Below are 15198 nucleotides of genomic sequence, written 5' to 3'. Positions count from 1 at the left end.
GACAGGCTGTATATCCTCCTGGGCTGGTTCCTACCAAGACTGCGTTCCTGCAGCCAGACAGCAGCTGGACAGGTCAGCAGGTAGAAGAGCGGGACGGAGATTATGGCTGGACCGGGGAGACGGCGAGAGGGCGGCGGAAATGAGGTCAAGGAAAAGGGGGGCGGGGGTGACTTACCGGAGCTCCCTCTGTCTCCTGGATGTTCATCAGATTGGATCTCTCTTAACTCCCCCGTGCTCTGTCTGTCTGTCTCTCTCTCTCTCTCAGCTCTAAATCCCATAGCCTTAGCTCGCACTCGCGCTCTCTCGCGCTCTCTGAACTCTGGCTATCGCGCTCTCTTAGCTTTAGCTCTCGTGCTCTTTCTGAAGTCTAGCTGTCTCTTGTCTAGCTCCCTCTGTCCCTCTTTCAACTCCAGCTGTCTCTCTGTTCCTCTTTCAACTCTAGCTCTCGCGCGCTCTCTCTTTCAACTCTTGCTCTCTCTTCTAGAGAACCTGTTACAGACCTAGATTTTGTTTTTTACTTTAGTTTCTCAAATTTTTCCCCCTTATTCTTCGCTTCCTTTCTTATTCTCTTCTTTCCTTTTTCTTCTCTCGCTTTTGCTGTTTCGCACATTTCTGCCTCTCGCGCACTCTTCTTTGTTGGCTTACTCCTTCTTTTTTTACTGTTCCTGCCTGTCTTGCTCCTGCCTGTTCACTCTCCCTGTTACCCTCTTTTTATTCTTGCTCTCGCTCTCGCGCATTCTCTCTCTCTCTCTCTCTCGTCCTCTGGTAGAAGCTGAAATGCCTTGCCTCGGGCTCTTTGCTCTGCAAATGAGCATGGCTTCTTTTTTTGTGTGTGTGTGTGTGTGTAGATTGGTTCTCTGGTGCTGGAGTAGATTCATGGTCAGTGCACCCCAGGCTGACCCTGCTGGTTTGCGTCACAGTGTGGGGCCCAGAAGCCCAGGGCTGTGCTGATTGATCTGAGTGATCGATCGGCAGCGCTGCCAACTGGAGGACAGCTCTGAGTCCGAGCGACCGCATGTGGAAGGGGGTGGGGGGCGGGGTGCGTTGGTTGGTGGGGACCGCACTCGTTCTTATCGGGCAGCTCTTCACGAACACTCGCGCTGCATTTCCTTTAACATGCCTCCTGAGCCTCGTCTCTGAGCACGTAGTAAGATCGTGGCCTCGGCCGCTCTGCTCCTGAGAGCTGTTAGCCGGTGTCGGAGTCTCGTTGGAAAGGATCTCTGATGTTATGGTTTTTGCCACTTCCCTTGGTGACCAGGCCCCTATTGGAATCAATATGGTAGAGTGTGTGTGTGTGTGTGCGTACTCTGCTTTGTGTATCTGACAGCACTATGTGTGTGTGTGCAGAATAAATATTGATACAAACATGGAAGCATGGGACCAATTGATCTTGCTGGGTAATGTCTGTATAGACCCGCAGCGGTCCAGAGAGAGCGACTTAGTTCACTCGATCGCCGGGGCCGAGCGAGAGCCTGAGAGGGTCCATCAAAGTCAAACCAGAGAAAGAGAGCAGGGAAAGAGAGTCAGACGCGGTCGCCCCTCTCTGTCCGAACACGGACCTCGACCAGGCGGCTAGGCCACAGGGCCATGAGGCTGGTTGCGTGAGTTAGAGGAGGAGCGGGAGGAAGAGCGCGAGCCGTGCCGATGTGTGACCGTAAGAGCTCCAGGAGGCACGGGAGCAAGAGGGAGTCGAGGGAATCGAGAGAGTCGAAGGAACCTAGAGAGTTAAAGGAACCGAGAGAGCCTAAAGAGTCGCGGGAGCCTAAAGAGTCGCGGGAGCCGAGGGAGTCGTCCTCTAGAGCGAGCGATGCGGTGGTCTCAGGACCGGACGGTCCCACTCTGCTGGTGGACGGTAAGAGGGAGAGAGAGTACCGGTTCTAGTGACAGGGACCGTTCCTTCACCGGGTGGAACCGATCTATTTGTGTGGAAGAACCTTTAACCTTTTGAGGTTTTTAACAATGAATCAATTTTACAAAATGGTTCTTTAATCAAATTAAGGAGCCATAAAGAGGTTGGTTCATTTGTTCATACCAATAAAGAACCAAGATATGGTTATGTAAAGAACCCTTATAAAGGTTTGAGGAAGTGGATATAAAGGTTCTTTACTAATGTAAAGGTTCTCACTCGCATCTATTTTTCAAAACTGGTTCTTTAAAGCAAACAGAACAGCTGAACAGGGGTTATTTGGTTCATTCAAATGAAGAACCAAGAGATGTTGATGTGTAGAACCTCCCCTTTTTTATTTTATTTATTTATTTATTTATTTATTTTACAAAAATGGTTTTTCAAAGCAAACGGAGAAGCCTAAAGGGGGTTAGTTCTTTCGCTCATATCAATAAAGAACCAAGAGATGTTGATGTGTAGAACCCTTTTAAAGGTTTGAGGAAATGGATATAAAGGTTCTTTACTAATGTAAAGGTTCTGTTTTACAAAAATGGTTCTTTAAAGCAAATAGAAGAGCTACAAAGGGCTCTTTTGTTTATATCAATAAAAAAACAAGAGATGTTGATGTAAAGAACCCTTATTAAAGTTTGAGGAAGTGAATTAAGGTTCTTCCTACTTTCTAATCTCATTCTTTTTAAAGGTTCTCACTTGCATCTATTTAACAAAAATGGTTCTTTAAAGCAAATAGAAGAGCTACAGAGGGGTTCTTTTGTTTCTATCAATGAAAAACCAAGAGATGTTTAGATGTAGAACCCTTTTTAAGGTTTGAAGACATGGATATAAAGGTTCTTTACTGATTTAAAGGTTCTTCATACTTCATAAATCTCAAAAAATAAATAAAAATAAAGGAGACCATTGGTTTTTTACAGAAAATTAAGGAGCCACAAAGGGTTCCTTGGTTCATTCCAATAAAGAACCAAGAGATGTTGAGGTGTAGAACCCTTTTTAAGGTTTGAAGACATGGATATAAAGGTTCTTTACTGATTTAAAGGTTCTTCATACTTCATAAATCTCAAAAAATAAATAAAAATAAAGCTGCAAAAGGTTTTTTTTTTTTTTTTAAGAGTAATTCCATTGGATAACCAGTCTTTGTTTTCATATGCAAGAGATGCTCATGTGAGGAACCTTTTTAAAGGTTCCCACTGGCATCTATATTATAACCGTGGCTCTTTAACAAAAATATAAAGGCGCTCCAAAGGGGGGGAGGGGGTCTTTGGTTTGTTTCAATACGGGAATGCGAGAACCACTATTGTTCCACGGCGTTTTAGAACCTCCAGCGGCCCTCTAAACTGTTTAGTGTCCCGGAGCAGGGCGGTGCTGATGATGAAGGATGGTTTACTGGAAGTTAAACGTTCATGATGTACGGGGTTGGTGAGCTTTTACTGCGGGAAAGTAAAATCGGGTCCTCTGGTCAGACTGCAGAGGCATTTTAATAATGACCAGCGGAAGCAGAATCGGGTCAGAGTAGATCCAGATACTGAACGCGTGTTACAACCAGATGCGAACAGGCCTGATGGTTCTGCTGTGGTTTGGGTTAGAGGTGGCTGCAGTGTTCAGATAGAGGGCAGGTCTGTTACCCGCAGTAATGTTGCAGCACAGAAATGAGAAATTCAGATTCAGCGAGTAGTTTAATATTTATTCATAATCATAATAGTTATTAAATAGGGGTTTAGATTCATGCAGAGTTAATATCTGTAATATCAGCTATTTTTATAGTGATATTACTGCTCTTTTTGTAGTGATTGTGTGTCTGTGTTTTTTGCTTTTTTTGGGGGGTGGTGTGGGGGTCTCTCTCAGAATGTGCTGAATGAACTTTGGTCTTTGGCTGCTGTTCCAATCTCTCTCCCACTCTGCTCACGTTCCCTTGGCTCCTTTAGCTCTTATCTGAATGAAATGTGAGAGCGCACAGTCAGTTTGGACGTGTGTGTGTGTGTGTGTGTGTGTGTGTGTGTGTGTGTGTGTGTGTGTGAGAGAGAGAGAGAGGGGGGGGGTTTAGAGTTAAGGGTTTTGAGGGAGAAAGCAGCTCTGCTGAGTCCTGAGGGTTAGGCAGCCAGGGCGACTGCTGGAGGGGCCGTTGTGGGGCGGGGCTGCTTGGCCGGGGCAATGGCGAGCGTGTGAACAGGAGATAATGGTCGTCAGCAGACGGCAGAACTGAACCACTCCGCTCACTGACCAAACCCCCCCCCCCCCCCCCTGCTGCTGTCATGCAAAACTTTTTTTCTTTTCTTTTTGACATTATGATATAATGTCAAATATATAATCTATATAATATAATCTGGCAGCTGCTGTTTACATTAACGGACCAGTAGAAATGCTCCAAAATGACCCTGGATTGATATCATTTCAACATGAAAGTTAAGAAGTTTTTTTTGGTTTGTTTTGTTTTTTTCCCTCTTCTCTTGTAAAGTTGACATTTTGGAGATGTGAGGTTTTTGTGTGCCAGCAGAGATATACCAGTATTTGAGTTTATAAGTAAGTTTATTGCAAAAGTAATGCATAAAATGTAAGACTTAAGGGCTTCTAATTTTTACCCTTGCAGGCGCCTTTAGTGTTTTTGCAATAATTAGTGTAATTAGTGAAATCATTCAAAGCTCATGTAACGGAGACCACTGTATATGAAGCAGAGCTGGGCAGTATGACCAGATGTTATCATATTGTGAAGTTTTAGTATTGTGATATGCAACATGCTTTTCTAAGCATATCGAGGAGATCAGTGCTTAATAAACACGGATCAAGTACAAGTTTCATTACCAACCGTGTAATTAGACTGGTTAATTAGAAGAGCAGCAGATGTTGAGTATAAATCACTGTATTCAGCACAGGAGAGTCTTTACCTATTGTGATAAATTATGTATCAAATTGCCCAGCCCTAGTATGAAGTCATTAGGAGTTTATCATACATTTTTATTTTAAGTATAAAAATGTATGATATGATTGTATGATTTAAGAGATTTCTGGATATTTTTATTAGGGATGCACCGATTCAATATTCAGATCGGGTATCGGTCCGAATATTAACAAAATTAGCTGGATCGGGTATCGGATAATTAAGCCGATCCATGGAACCGATCCTTTCACTTTAATTTGTTGGTGTGAGACTGCACTAAATGTGCAAATAAATAATTGACAATTTAGTACATTTTATATAATATTGTTATATTATGTAAAGTAATATTTAAGTCAGTCCTGATGCCTTAAGTCTCTCCCACATGGTGAGATACATGGTTTATTAATTCAGCAATGGAATCGGACTGGTATCGGGTATCGACCGAAATGCAAAGTTTATGAATCGGTATCGGAATGAAAAAGACGGATTGGTGCATCCGTAATTTTTATGTATATATCGGCCAGTATTAACAGAACTATTACTTTTAATGTATTAATAATATTAAATTCACAAATTGGGACTTAATCTACCTGGATTACCATTATGGAGAAATATACCCTTCTGTAAAAGTCACTATACTATACAGTTGCACTCGAAATTAATTGGCCCTCATTGCGAATGAGGTTCATTAGCAAATTGTACAAACTTTTAGCTGTTTGCAACAAACCATTCAAACAAGACTAATTTAAACATCTCAGCACAGCTAATAGAACAAGTGCTCAACACAAAATGCCACTGCTGTCTCAGAATCACACGACTAGCGTACTTTGTGCTTAGTAGGGACCCTTCTGCTATTCTGACCGGTTGTGTTGCTCCACAGAAGTTTGGGAGTGATTATATGATTATAATGAGCAGCAAATTAAATTTAAATTAATACTGGAAGAATGAATCATACACTGGGGCCTACAATGCAATGCATTGCAAAAGCAATGGTGGTGGCTCAGTGATGTTCTGGGGCTGCTTTGCTTCCTCTGGCACTGGACACCTGCAGCATGTGGCGGAGAAGATGGGTTCAATCCAGTATCAGGAAATCCTAGGAGAAATCCTCCTCATCATAACCATGCCTTCTGTGAGGAAGCTGAAGGTAGCGCAGCATTGGGCCTTCCAACAGGACAATGATCCCAAGCATACCTCAAAGTCTACCGAGGTTCTGGTGTGGCCTGACTTGGTTTACAGTTGCCTGACTTGACTTTGCTGAAGTACTGAAGACGCTTGTTATGAGGGGGGTTGACTAATTCTGAGACTGCAGTGCATCAGCTTGAACAATTCGGTCAGATCTAAGCATCTGTCTGATTGATTTTTTTTTATATTCTGTCTCTCTTGTAAACTGCTTAGTTCTCGCCACCTTTTTTATGTAGCACTTCTGTTGGCGCCAACTATTGTGGTGCTGGTTTTGTAATCTTGCCACATCCCGCAGCCTCTTCATCGTAAAGCGCTGCACGCTTTCAGTCTGACTGTATAACGTCTGTTTTGGCGGAAGTGCGCTTACCTGCAGTAGGCCAGCGGTCATGTGGCTGCCGAGCAGTGGAGGGAGTTTCAGCGTGCCGCTCTCAAGGCCCTCGCTAAGTCTTTGCAAACTCTCCCACACACACACACACACACACACACACACGCTGCAGAGTTTGCAATGCGCTGCAGCGGTTGGCTCCCCTGAGGGTCCCTCGAGCGAGGGGACGCGGCAGCGGAGGAGTGGGGAATGGCCTGGAATGCGAACGTTCCCACAGAGTCATTAGTCCAGTAAAGACAAAGAAGGGGGGAGGTGGGGTTGCCTGCACTTCTGCCTGCATGGCGGTACAGTGTATGGGTGTGTGAAATTTTTCTCTCTCTCTCTGTGTGTGTGTGTGTGTGTGTGTGTGTGTGTGTGTGTGTGTGTGTGTGTGTGTGTGTTTATAAGTTAACACCCCTCACATTTATTACTACTAAAATGCCTGACATTAGAGTAATCCGGTGCAGCATGTCCGCTGCAGATGATCAGAACATGGTTAGAGAGGATTCAGGAGGAGCCTGCTCTTGCTTGTTGAAGTGAGTGGTGAAGATCAGATCACCATGGCCAGATCCAAAGAGCTCTCTGTGGCCTTCAGAAAGACAGTGGTAGATGAAGAGGAGTCTGGGAAGGGCTTAAAAAAGGATCTCTGAGCAATAACAAATCAGCCATGGCCGTCCGAGCAAGTTCAGCCCAAGAGCAGAACCACGAGATGAGTAGTGAAGTGTCCAACAATCTTAAACAGTCATCACGGGACATGCAGGTAGCTCTCTCACCACAGTTGGTGTCCAAAGACCGCATCTACCATCAGAAAGATACAAAACCAGTATGATTTCCATGGACTCGGAGTGGCTCAGTGGTCTGTTGAGTTTGAGTGGGCACAATTGGCCGTGCTCTCTCCGGGTAGGTAGCTGTTAGCTGGTGCAGGCGATGAAGCTTTCCTCGGAGTCGGCTGCCCAATGATTCTGCATCGGCAACAGTTGGAAAACAGCTGGTGGCAGCTGGCTTCACACGTATCGAAGGGGAGACATGTGTTAAGTCCTTACCCTCCTAGAGTTGGGAGCCTTGCTATGAACAGGTGGGTTAATTGGTAGTCTAGCACCAATGGGTTTGGTGCTCTAGATAGCTCACAGAATATGGCATTTGGACCAATAGCACTCCAGAACTGCTGTGCTGATGGTCTTTGGGCAAGCTGCTGCTTGTTGGACTGAAATGCAGTGATTGCTCATGTACATCATGGTCACTCAAATACAGTGTTGTGTCTCACGGAGTACCTTACTGTTGAATATCTCTAATTCCGTAGTTTTAAGTGCTAATTCCTAATTATTGTGAATTGTTGGACAGTTTTAGGCTGGACTCTAATAATCCACACACACACACACACACACACACACACAGAGTGCACACACGGTGCCAGCTGCTATTGATTTGACTGTTGTGCCATTGTGGGAACAGGAAGTGTTAGATAACATGAGGCCAGTCGATTTGGTTTTAACAGCAGTGGAAATGAGAGGGAGATGGCCATAGGCTTCAACACACACACACACACACACACACACACACACACACACACACACACACACACACACACACACACACACACAGCGGAACCAAAAGAAGTGTCCTCCATGGAGTTTGACTAGCAGGGGTTGAAGCCCACCAGGACTACACGATGTAGATGAAACCCCAGCCATGGAGGTTTATTATAAGAGACTTTATGTATGTGTGTGTGTGTGTGTATATATATATATATATATATATATATATATACACACACACACAGGAGAACTCGTATGTGATTGGCCAGTGTGCATCTAGGTGTAGGCTTGTATACAGCTCCTCAATCAGGCGGACGCCTAATCAACCACGTGGGACACCACAGCAACTACTAGGCAACGCCCTAGCAGCAACCTGGGATATCATTGCAAATGCCTAGTAACCACAAAGTATTTGAAATATCATGGCAACCGCTTAGCAACACTATAGCACCCCTCTTGCAACGGTTTAGCAACACAATAGCAACCACCCAGCCAACAGATTTTCTCCCTACTGACTACATAGCAACCGTCTAGCAACTGCCTGGAAGTGAGAACCAAACAAGCTGCGCAACCATCCTGCCTTTTCTTCAGGAAATGCACTTTCCTACTTCACTTCTGGTTTCTAGTTTCAAAGCCCACGTCAGAAATTACCCAAGGACTTCCACACAGCTGCTGCAGGAACACCACTCAGGTTACTGACGGCAGAGGCACGTCCAAATGTTTGTGGACAGCCCTTCTGATGAATGCATTCAGCTACTTTAGGTTGCACCCATTGCTAACACAAGCTTGTGTGCTGTATGATGTACTGCCATTAGAATAGGACTCTCTGGAGCAGACAAACATGGAAGTATTGGCACCATGCTGCCTAATGCCAGGTGTGGGCTAGAGGGGTATAAGGCCCCTTAGCATTGAGCTGTGGAGCAGTGGAGGAACTGTGTTCTCTGGAGTGATGCAGGTGGTGCCCCATCCAATACTTTTGGAATGAGTTGGGGATATGGTGGGGTGGTGATCGTCCAGCATCATCCTGACCTCACTAACGCTCTGGTCGCTGAGTGCTCTGGACTGTAGAGACAGTTACTCTAACAAACAAGTGAGTAAGCAGGTGTCCCAATACTTTTGTCCATATAGTGTATAGTGTGTTCCACCAGTGTACTGTTTTTTTGGGGGGGGGGTTTTACTGCATCACAAGCCTCAATGTTCTCAGGTTCTGGGCTGTTGGTCTATGATGGCTAATTCTTTAAGAATTTATGCTGAAGCTGCATTTCAACCTAAGCGCCCCTGTGCTAACTTGCTAAATAACCGTGTTTTGGGTCTTGTATTGAGCTTAAATATACAACTAAGTCAGTCAAACAAAAGAGATGACTGTCCACGGTGCGACAGACCTCCTCAGACATGTAAACTGCTAGCATTACCTGAACCCTCCCCCTCTTCCCTCCCTCCCTCCCTTTCTCCAGACATAGCAAATGGAGCTTTTGTGTGCAAATGTATTACACTAGGCACCATTGTTTGGTCTTGATTGCTATTCTTTCAGCAAAAAGTGTGTATTGTTTTGGTGGGGTGGGGTGGGGAGGTTGTCACACAGGTGACGGTCAGACAGATGACATTATGGTTAATGTTTGCTGTTTGTTGTCGTTTACAGTGAAGGAGTTTCTTGCTAAAGCCAAAGAAGATTTCCTCAAGAAATGGGAGAATCCAGCACAGGTAAGCCTGTAATATTTAATTATTATTACATTAATATGTTTCCTTTCAGGTGTACAGTCAGACTGCGGAGCTTGGATTTTTGATTTATGGTATCTGTATGAACAAATAGGTCTTAATAATATCAATAAGTATATTGGGAGGAGAATGTTTATTTATATTTATAATATATAATATATAATAAAACATTTGTGTGTGAGAGTTGTCTCACACGCCTCCTGCTGGTCACACTGGAAAGGTCCACTTGTGGCTAAAGTGAAAAATCACAGAGGGTCTGGCAAACACACATTCATAAACATTAGAGTCACTCCATCATTACAGATCATGAAGGGTTGTGTGCCCCCTTCTGGACACAAAGTGAACTAAATATTTCCCTGGCTTTTAAAAAACTGGCTTTTAGCCCTGAAATGTTTAATATCTGATCTTCTGCGCCAGCTTTAATGTCCGTCAGATGTAGATACGATGGTTTAAACTTCTCAAGCTGAGAACTTGAACATATCGCTGCTGTCCATTGAAACATGCATCTCCATTTATTTCAGGGTTCTCCAGTGTTTGAAGCTTGTAGCTGCTTTTGTACACTGTGTAAATAAATCTGGATGAACGGACCAATAGAAATGCTCTAAATGACTTGGTGTAAACTTTACAGGAGAATGGGAGTCAATGTAAAGTTGTCATTTTGGAGATGCCTGTTTTTTTATTGGACAGCAACGATGTGCTCTTCAACTGAGCTGAGATCATTCAAAAGCAGAGAAGACCATCAACATGATCAAGAACAAGACCACCACATTTCCTCTGTTTCTGTTGGAATGCAATTTGGCCTCTTTCTTTAACCCAGCCGTGCAGTGAACACACACACACACACACAGTGATGCAGTGGGTGATGGGCTGCTTTAGTTGTGGTGCCCAGGGAGTAGAGAGAGGGTTAAGGGCTTTGCTCAGGCGCCCCAACAGTGGCAGCTTAGTGAACCCGGGTATCAAACCCACAACCCCACTTATCAATAACCCAGTGCTCTAACTGAGCCTCCACATAGAGAGAAATGTCTTCAGGATCTACTAGATCAGTTTTTTGTGTTTCTGTAAAGAAATAATACATAAGATCTGGTTTAGGTCAGCCACGATAATTCCCTTATTGAGATATTGTACAGTATAGGGACATCACCTCGATCATTGTTGCTATGTTCTACATTTTTCCTCGATATACAGCTAATAATTTTTCCTTGTCCTAAAGGCAGTTTTGAGTTAAAGGTCTATAATATTAGTCTTATTGTTGTCAACAGAGCCCAAGAGTCCAGTTATTTTGTTTCATTTATTTAATATATTAAAAAAGTAATAAATAACTGTATGAAAAACATTTTATATGAAGAAAATTAACTACAAGGTCTGAATATTTTAAATTGAACTTCAGTTGCTCTGTAAAAGGGTGTAATATTATTACTACAGACCATAATACTACTACTATACACTACTGTAGTGAATATTAATGTCCTTTAAATTATTTTTATTATTACCATCCAAACAAACCACTGGCCCACAACATTAGGAGATGTTCAGAGACGTTAGGCACACACTCCTGGTTCCGTTTGCTGTGACCGTTCTCTGTCGGGGGCATTTACTGGTTTCTTTGGAGTAGCACTTTATATACTTTATGTACTTACTGTTGAGTTCTGCAGATGTTTGGAGAAGTTGAAGGAGTCTCTGCTGAGTTTTCTCATCAACTGATTTCTGATCTCTCTCTACCAGAACACTGCGTCTCTGGACCAGTTCGAGAGGCTGAAGACGCTGGGCACAGGCTCCTTCGGCCGAGTCATGCTAGTCAAGCACAAAGAAACGGGCCAGCACTTTGCCATGAAGATTCTCGACAAACAGAAGGTGAGCGGTTCTTCGCTTCTTATCCTGAAGAGCCAGAGTGCAGTGCAGTGTAGTTGGGTGACTTCCCTGCTCAAACACACCCACCAACCAAATCAATGAACAGTTCTTGAGCACGCTTGAGTGACTTGAGAACCCTGAAGAACCGTGATCGAACCCTGCCCTACAGCAAAGGGCAGGGCAATGGAGCGCCAGCTGTGATTGTGGTAGTCTTAGAAGTGTAGGGATTCGAGGTCTTTAGGTTATGTGAGTGTTGTGAGAATGGTGTAACGGCGCGTGGAACTGATCCGCTGTTTGTTTTCGTCCTTCAGGTGGTGAAGCTGAAACAGATAGAACACACACTGAATGAGAAACGCATCTTGCAAGCCGTCAGCTTCCCCTTTCTCGTACGGTTGGAGCACTCCTTCAAGGTATTCGCTTTGAGTTGACGCTGTATGACTGTTCAGGTGCTCTCTAGCACATGACTGTTGCTTCAGGAAACTTCAGGAAACTCTGGACTGACTGGACTCGTGTTTCTGATTCTCTGATTGTACCCCTTTTTGTCTTCCGAATTCCTCAGGACAATTCTAATCTGTATATGGTAATGGAGTACGTTCCTGGAGGGGAGATGTTCTCTCACTTGAGGAGAATCGGCAGATTCAGGTGAGCCTTGAAAAACGTTATTCACCTTAAGATCATCACGATGTCAATATTAGCTCTCTTTAACCCTTTAGCAAGTGTCGTCCCATCCGTGGGATTTGCTGTGGCTGGTCCCTCTTTAGGACAGGCCCACCCGTGGGATTTGAGGACAGTCAGCTTTAATTCCGCTGGTTCATCAAATCCCTCTGCTGATTAGTCTTCAGGCAACGGTGACGCCTGCAGTCTGTTAATTGACCTCAGCCTCTCGTACCGGCAGCACGCAGCTGCCCTGCTCGTTTTGTACTCCATGTGTTTTAAGGGACCTCACTAAGCAGAATATGCTGTCTTGCCCTCAGCTAACTTTACTCTCTAAAATCAAGAGTTATAAATTCCACTGCCAGTCTTTCTGCTTATACCTTGACCACCTCACCTTGACCACCTCACCTTGGGTTTCTGCTGTTAAATGTGGTGATTTTGAGACACTAAACCATCATGGCCGAGCCCCACAAGGCTGACGTTGGCCTCTTATTCGCCTGTTTCTTCCTGGAATTTTGCTTTCCGCCTTAAATAATGCAGTAGTTACAGAAATGCGACACCGTTTTAAGGTGGAACTTTAGCTTCGTGCCGCACGGTTCAATTTACTTTTTTTTCCTTCTTTAAAATGTTGTTTTGGACACTTTCCATCACTCATTTCCAGTAAATACAACCTTTTTAGCACATTTCCAGCAGTGCTGCATCCTTAAATATTATGTACTTTTGTTTCCACGTCACAAAATATTCACATTTTTACATTTTAAATCCTTTAAACTCCAGGATTATAACTCAACTTATAACTCCAGGATTAGAATCTCTTCTCTAACAATTCTGTTGGATGTATGCAGTCAAACTGCCATATTTGTTAACTCTTCTCTGTAGTCATCATGTGTGTTTTTATTTGTAGGATATGGATATAAAGAGTTTTCCCCAAAAAACGAATAAGATCCTTATTTGGGGCAAATGAGCTCATCAATCTGAAGACTTATTTAATATCTTCACATTATTCAGTGACCACATTAATCAGCCCTAACATTATGACTGGTGAAGTGGAAAACATCGGTTATCTTCATCTGCAGTGGCTTCATCAACCTGTCAAGCAGTAGGATTTACGTATTGGGCAACGAGTCAATGGTCAGTTCTCGAAGGTGATGAATGAATGTGTTGGAAACAGGAAAAATGGTCAAGTATGTGTATCATCTTCATCACCTTCATAAACTGACTGATCACTTGCTACTCAGTGATTGTGCAGGAGGTACTAATGTTCTGGCTGATGGGTTTACATGGACCCAAGTAAAGATGTGAGGTGGTTGAACTTTGTGTTGAGGCTTCATGTAGCTCTAATAATTTCACATTCTCAAGATAAGATCTTGTGGCCATGCCTTATTGATTTTGAACTCCTGAGATAAGAATCTTGTGGTCAGATTATGTGGGCATGACAAACCTTGTCCTTCTCTTTTTTTCTGTGATTAAGATTGATGCTGCTGCCTCTGATTAAAGCTCTAAACACAATATTGAAGGATTTAATATTTGGTTATTTGTTTAATATTCGTAAATTGAATATTTGCTTTAACACCGTTTCCCCCTCTCTCTCTCTCTCCCATTCTCTCTGTAGTGAGCCTCACGCTCGCTTCTATGCTGCCCAGATAGTTCTGACCTTTGAATACCTTCACTCGCTTGACCTCATCTACCGAGATCTGAAGCCTGAGAACCTGCTGATAGACCAGCAGGGCTATATACAGGTAAACACACACACACACACACATGCAGCATACAGAGCATCCAGCTCTCCAGATAATATGTACACAAACACAAGCTGAAATGGATGTATTTTAAGCCAGAGGCGCCCAATCCTGGTGCTGAGGTCTACCACCCTGGATAGTTCTGATCCAGTACCACAGACCCTAAAACCCTCTGTTGGATTAAGATTTGCGATCATCAGGACCAGGACTGGGGCCCCTCTGTTCTAAACCATATAATGGCCTTCTTATAACATCAGTAAAGTTGTGATGCTCACCCTCCAGCCTAAGAACGACAGATGTTCTACATTACTTGTCCAGTTGTTTGTGGACACCCCCTCTAAAAAGCACATTCAGTTGATTTTAAGTTGCACCATAGCTTGTCTAGTCCCTGTAGAGAAGTAGTGCCAATAGAATCTAGAGCAGATCTGCATGGACCTACTGGCTCCATGCAGCCCCCCAGCATTGAGCTGTGGAGGAACAGTGTTCTCTGGAATGATGGTTGGTGCTCCATCCAATAATTCTGGGATGAGTTGGAGAGTAGGGCATTAGGTGGAGTGGTGATCATCATTCAACATTCTGTCCTCACTGACTCTCTTGTAGCTGAATGCAATCAAATTCTCACAGCAATTCTCCAAAATCTAGTAGAAAGCTGCATTCCCTGGACAGTAGAGACAGTTACTTCAACAAAAGCAGGGTAAATGTCCTTGATTTCTGAAGAAACCGAGTGAGCCGTGTCCCAATACTTTTGCCCGTATTGCACATCTCGTACATCACGTCAAAGTTTGTGCTCTAAAATGAAATGTTCATATAGTGTTTCTGATTTTGCCATAGTAACAACCTCCATTTATTTGAGAAGGCTTTACGCTAGATGTATGAACATAGCTGTGAGGGTTTGATTGCACAGAACTGAGTTTCTACACTCACTGTTCATTTTCGTAAGCTCCACTTACCGTATAGGAGCACTCTGAGGGTCATTCTCTGACATGGTGGTGGCGCAATAGTGTGTGTGTGTGTTGCGCTGGTACGAGTGGATCAGACATAGCAGTGCCTCACCTCAGCGTCACTGCTGGACTGAGAATAGTCCACCAACCAGAAATATCCAGTCTTTAGCGTCCAGTGGGCAGAGTCCTGTGACCGTTGATGCCCGACACACCATTGTGCTTCTTTTTTTTAAAACACAAATTGTGCTGGAGGTTATAGACTGTGTTTAAAACCTCCAGCAGCACTGCTGTGCTGAGAACGACCCACCTCCTCGAATACTACCTGCTCTGTGCTGCTCAGTCCTGTGGGGTCCTGAGCACTGAAGAGTGACAGGGTGAAGGTAGCTAGCAAAGTATACAGAGTAATGCAACAGAGTACATTGCATTAGAAGATGCCGACTCAATTTA

General features: G+C 43.9%; 1 protein-coding gene across 3 annotated transcripts in view; it reads left to right on the top strand.

The window, feature by feature from the left end:
- prkacaa (protein kinase, cAMP-dependent, catalytic, alpha, genome duplicate a) overlaps positions 1-15198 on the top strand; it is a 30734-nt gene that overhangs the window by 6929 nt on the left and 8607 nt on the right. For 2 of the 3 annotated variants that reach the window (XM_072675224.1, XM_072675223.1), the window contains exons 2-6: positions 9493-9554; positions 11292-11420; positions 11729-11827; positions 11977-12059; positions 13684-13810. In XM_072675224.1, the coding sequence (XP_072531325.1) occupies positions 9493-9554; positions 11292-11420; positions 11729-11827; positions 11977-12059; positions 13684-13810 (500 nt within the window). Of the gene's footprint in view, positions 1-1619; positions 1853-9492; positions 9555-11291; positions 11421-11728; positions 11828-11976; positions 12060-13683; positions 13811-15198 lie in introns of those variants that run through there. The other variant, XM_072675226.1, reaches the window with a different exon arrangement.

Source organism: Salminus brasiliensis, chromosome 3, assembly GCF_030463535.1.
Source record: "Salminus brasiliensis chromosome 3, fSalBra1.hap2, whole genome shotgun sequence".
NCBI lineage: Eukaryota > Metazoa > Chordata > Actinopteri > Characiformes > Bryconidae > Salminus > Salminus brasiliensis.
This window is presented reverse-complemented; position numbering and strand designations above follow the sequence as displayed.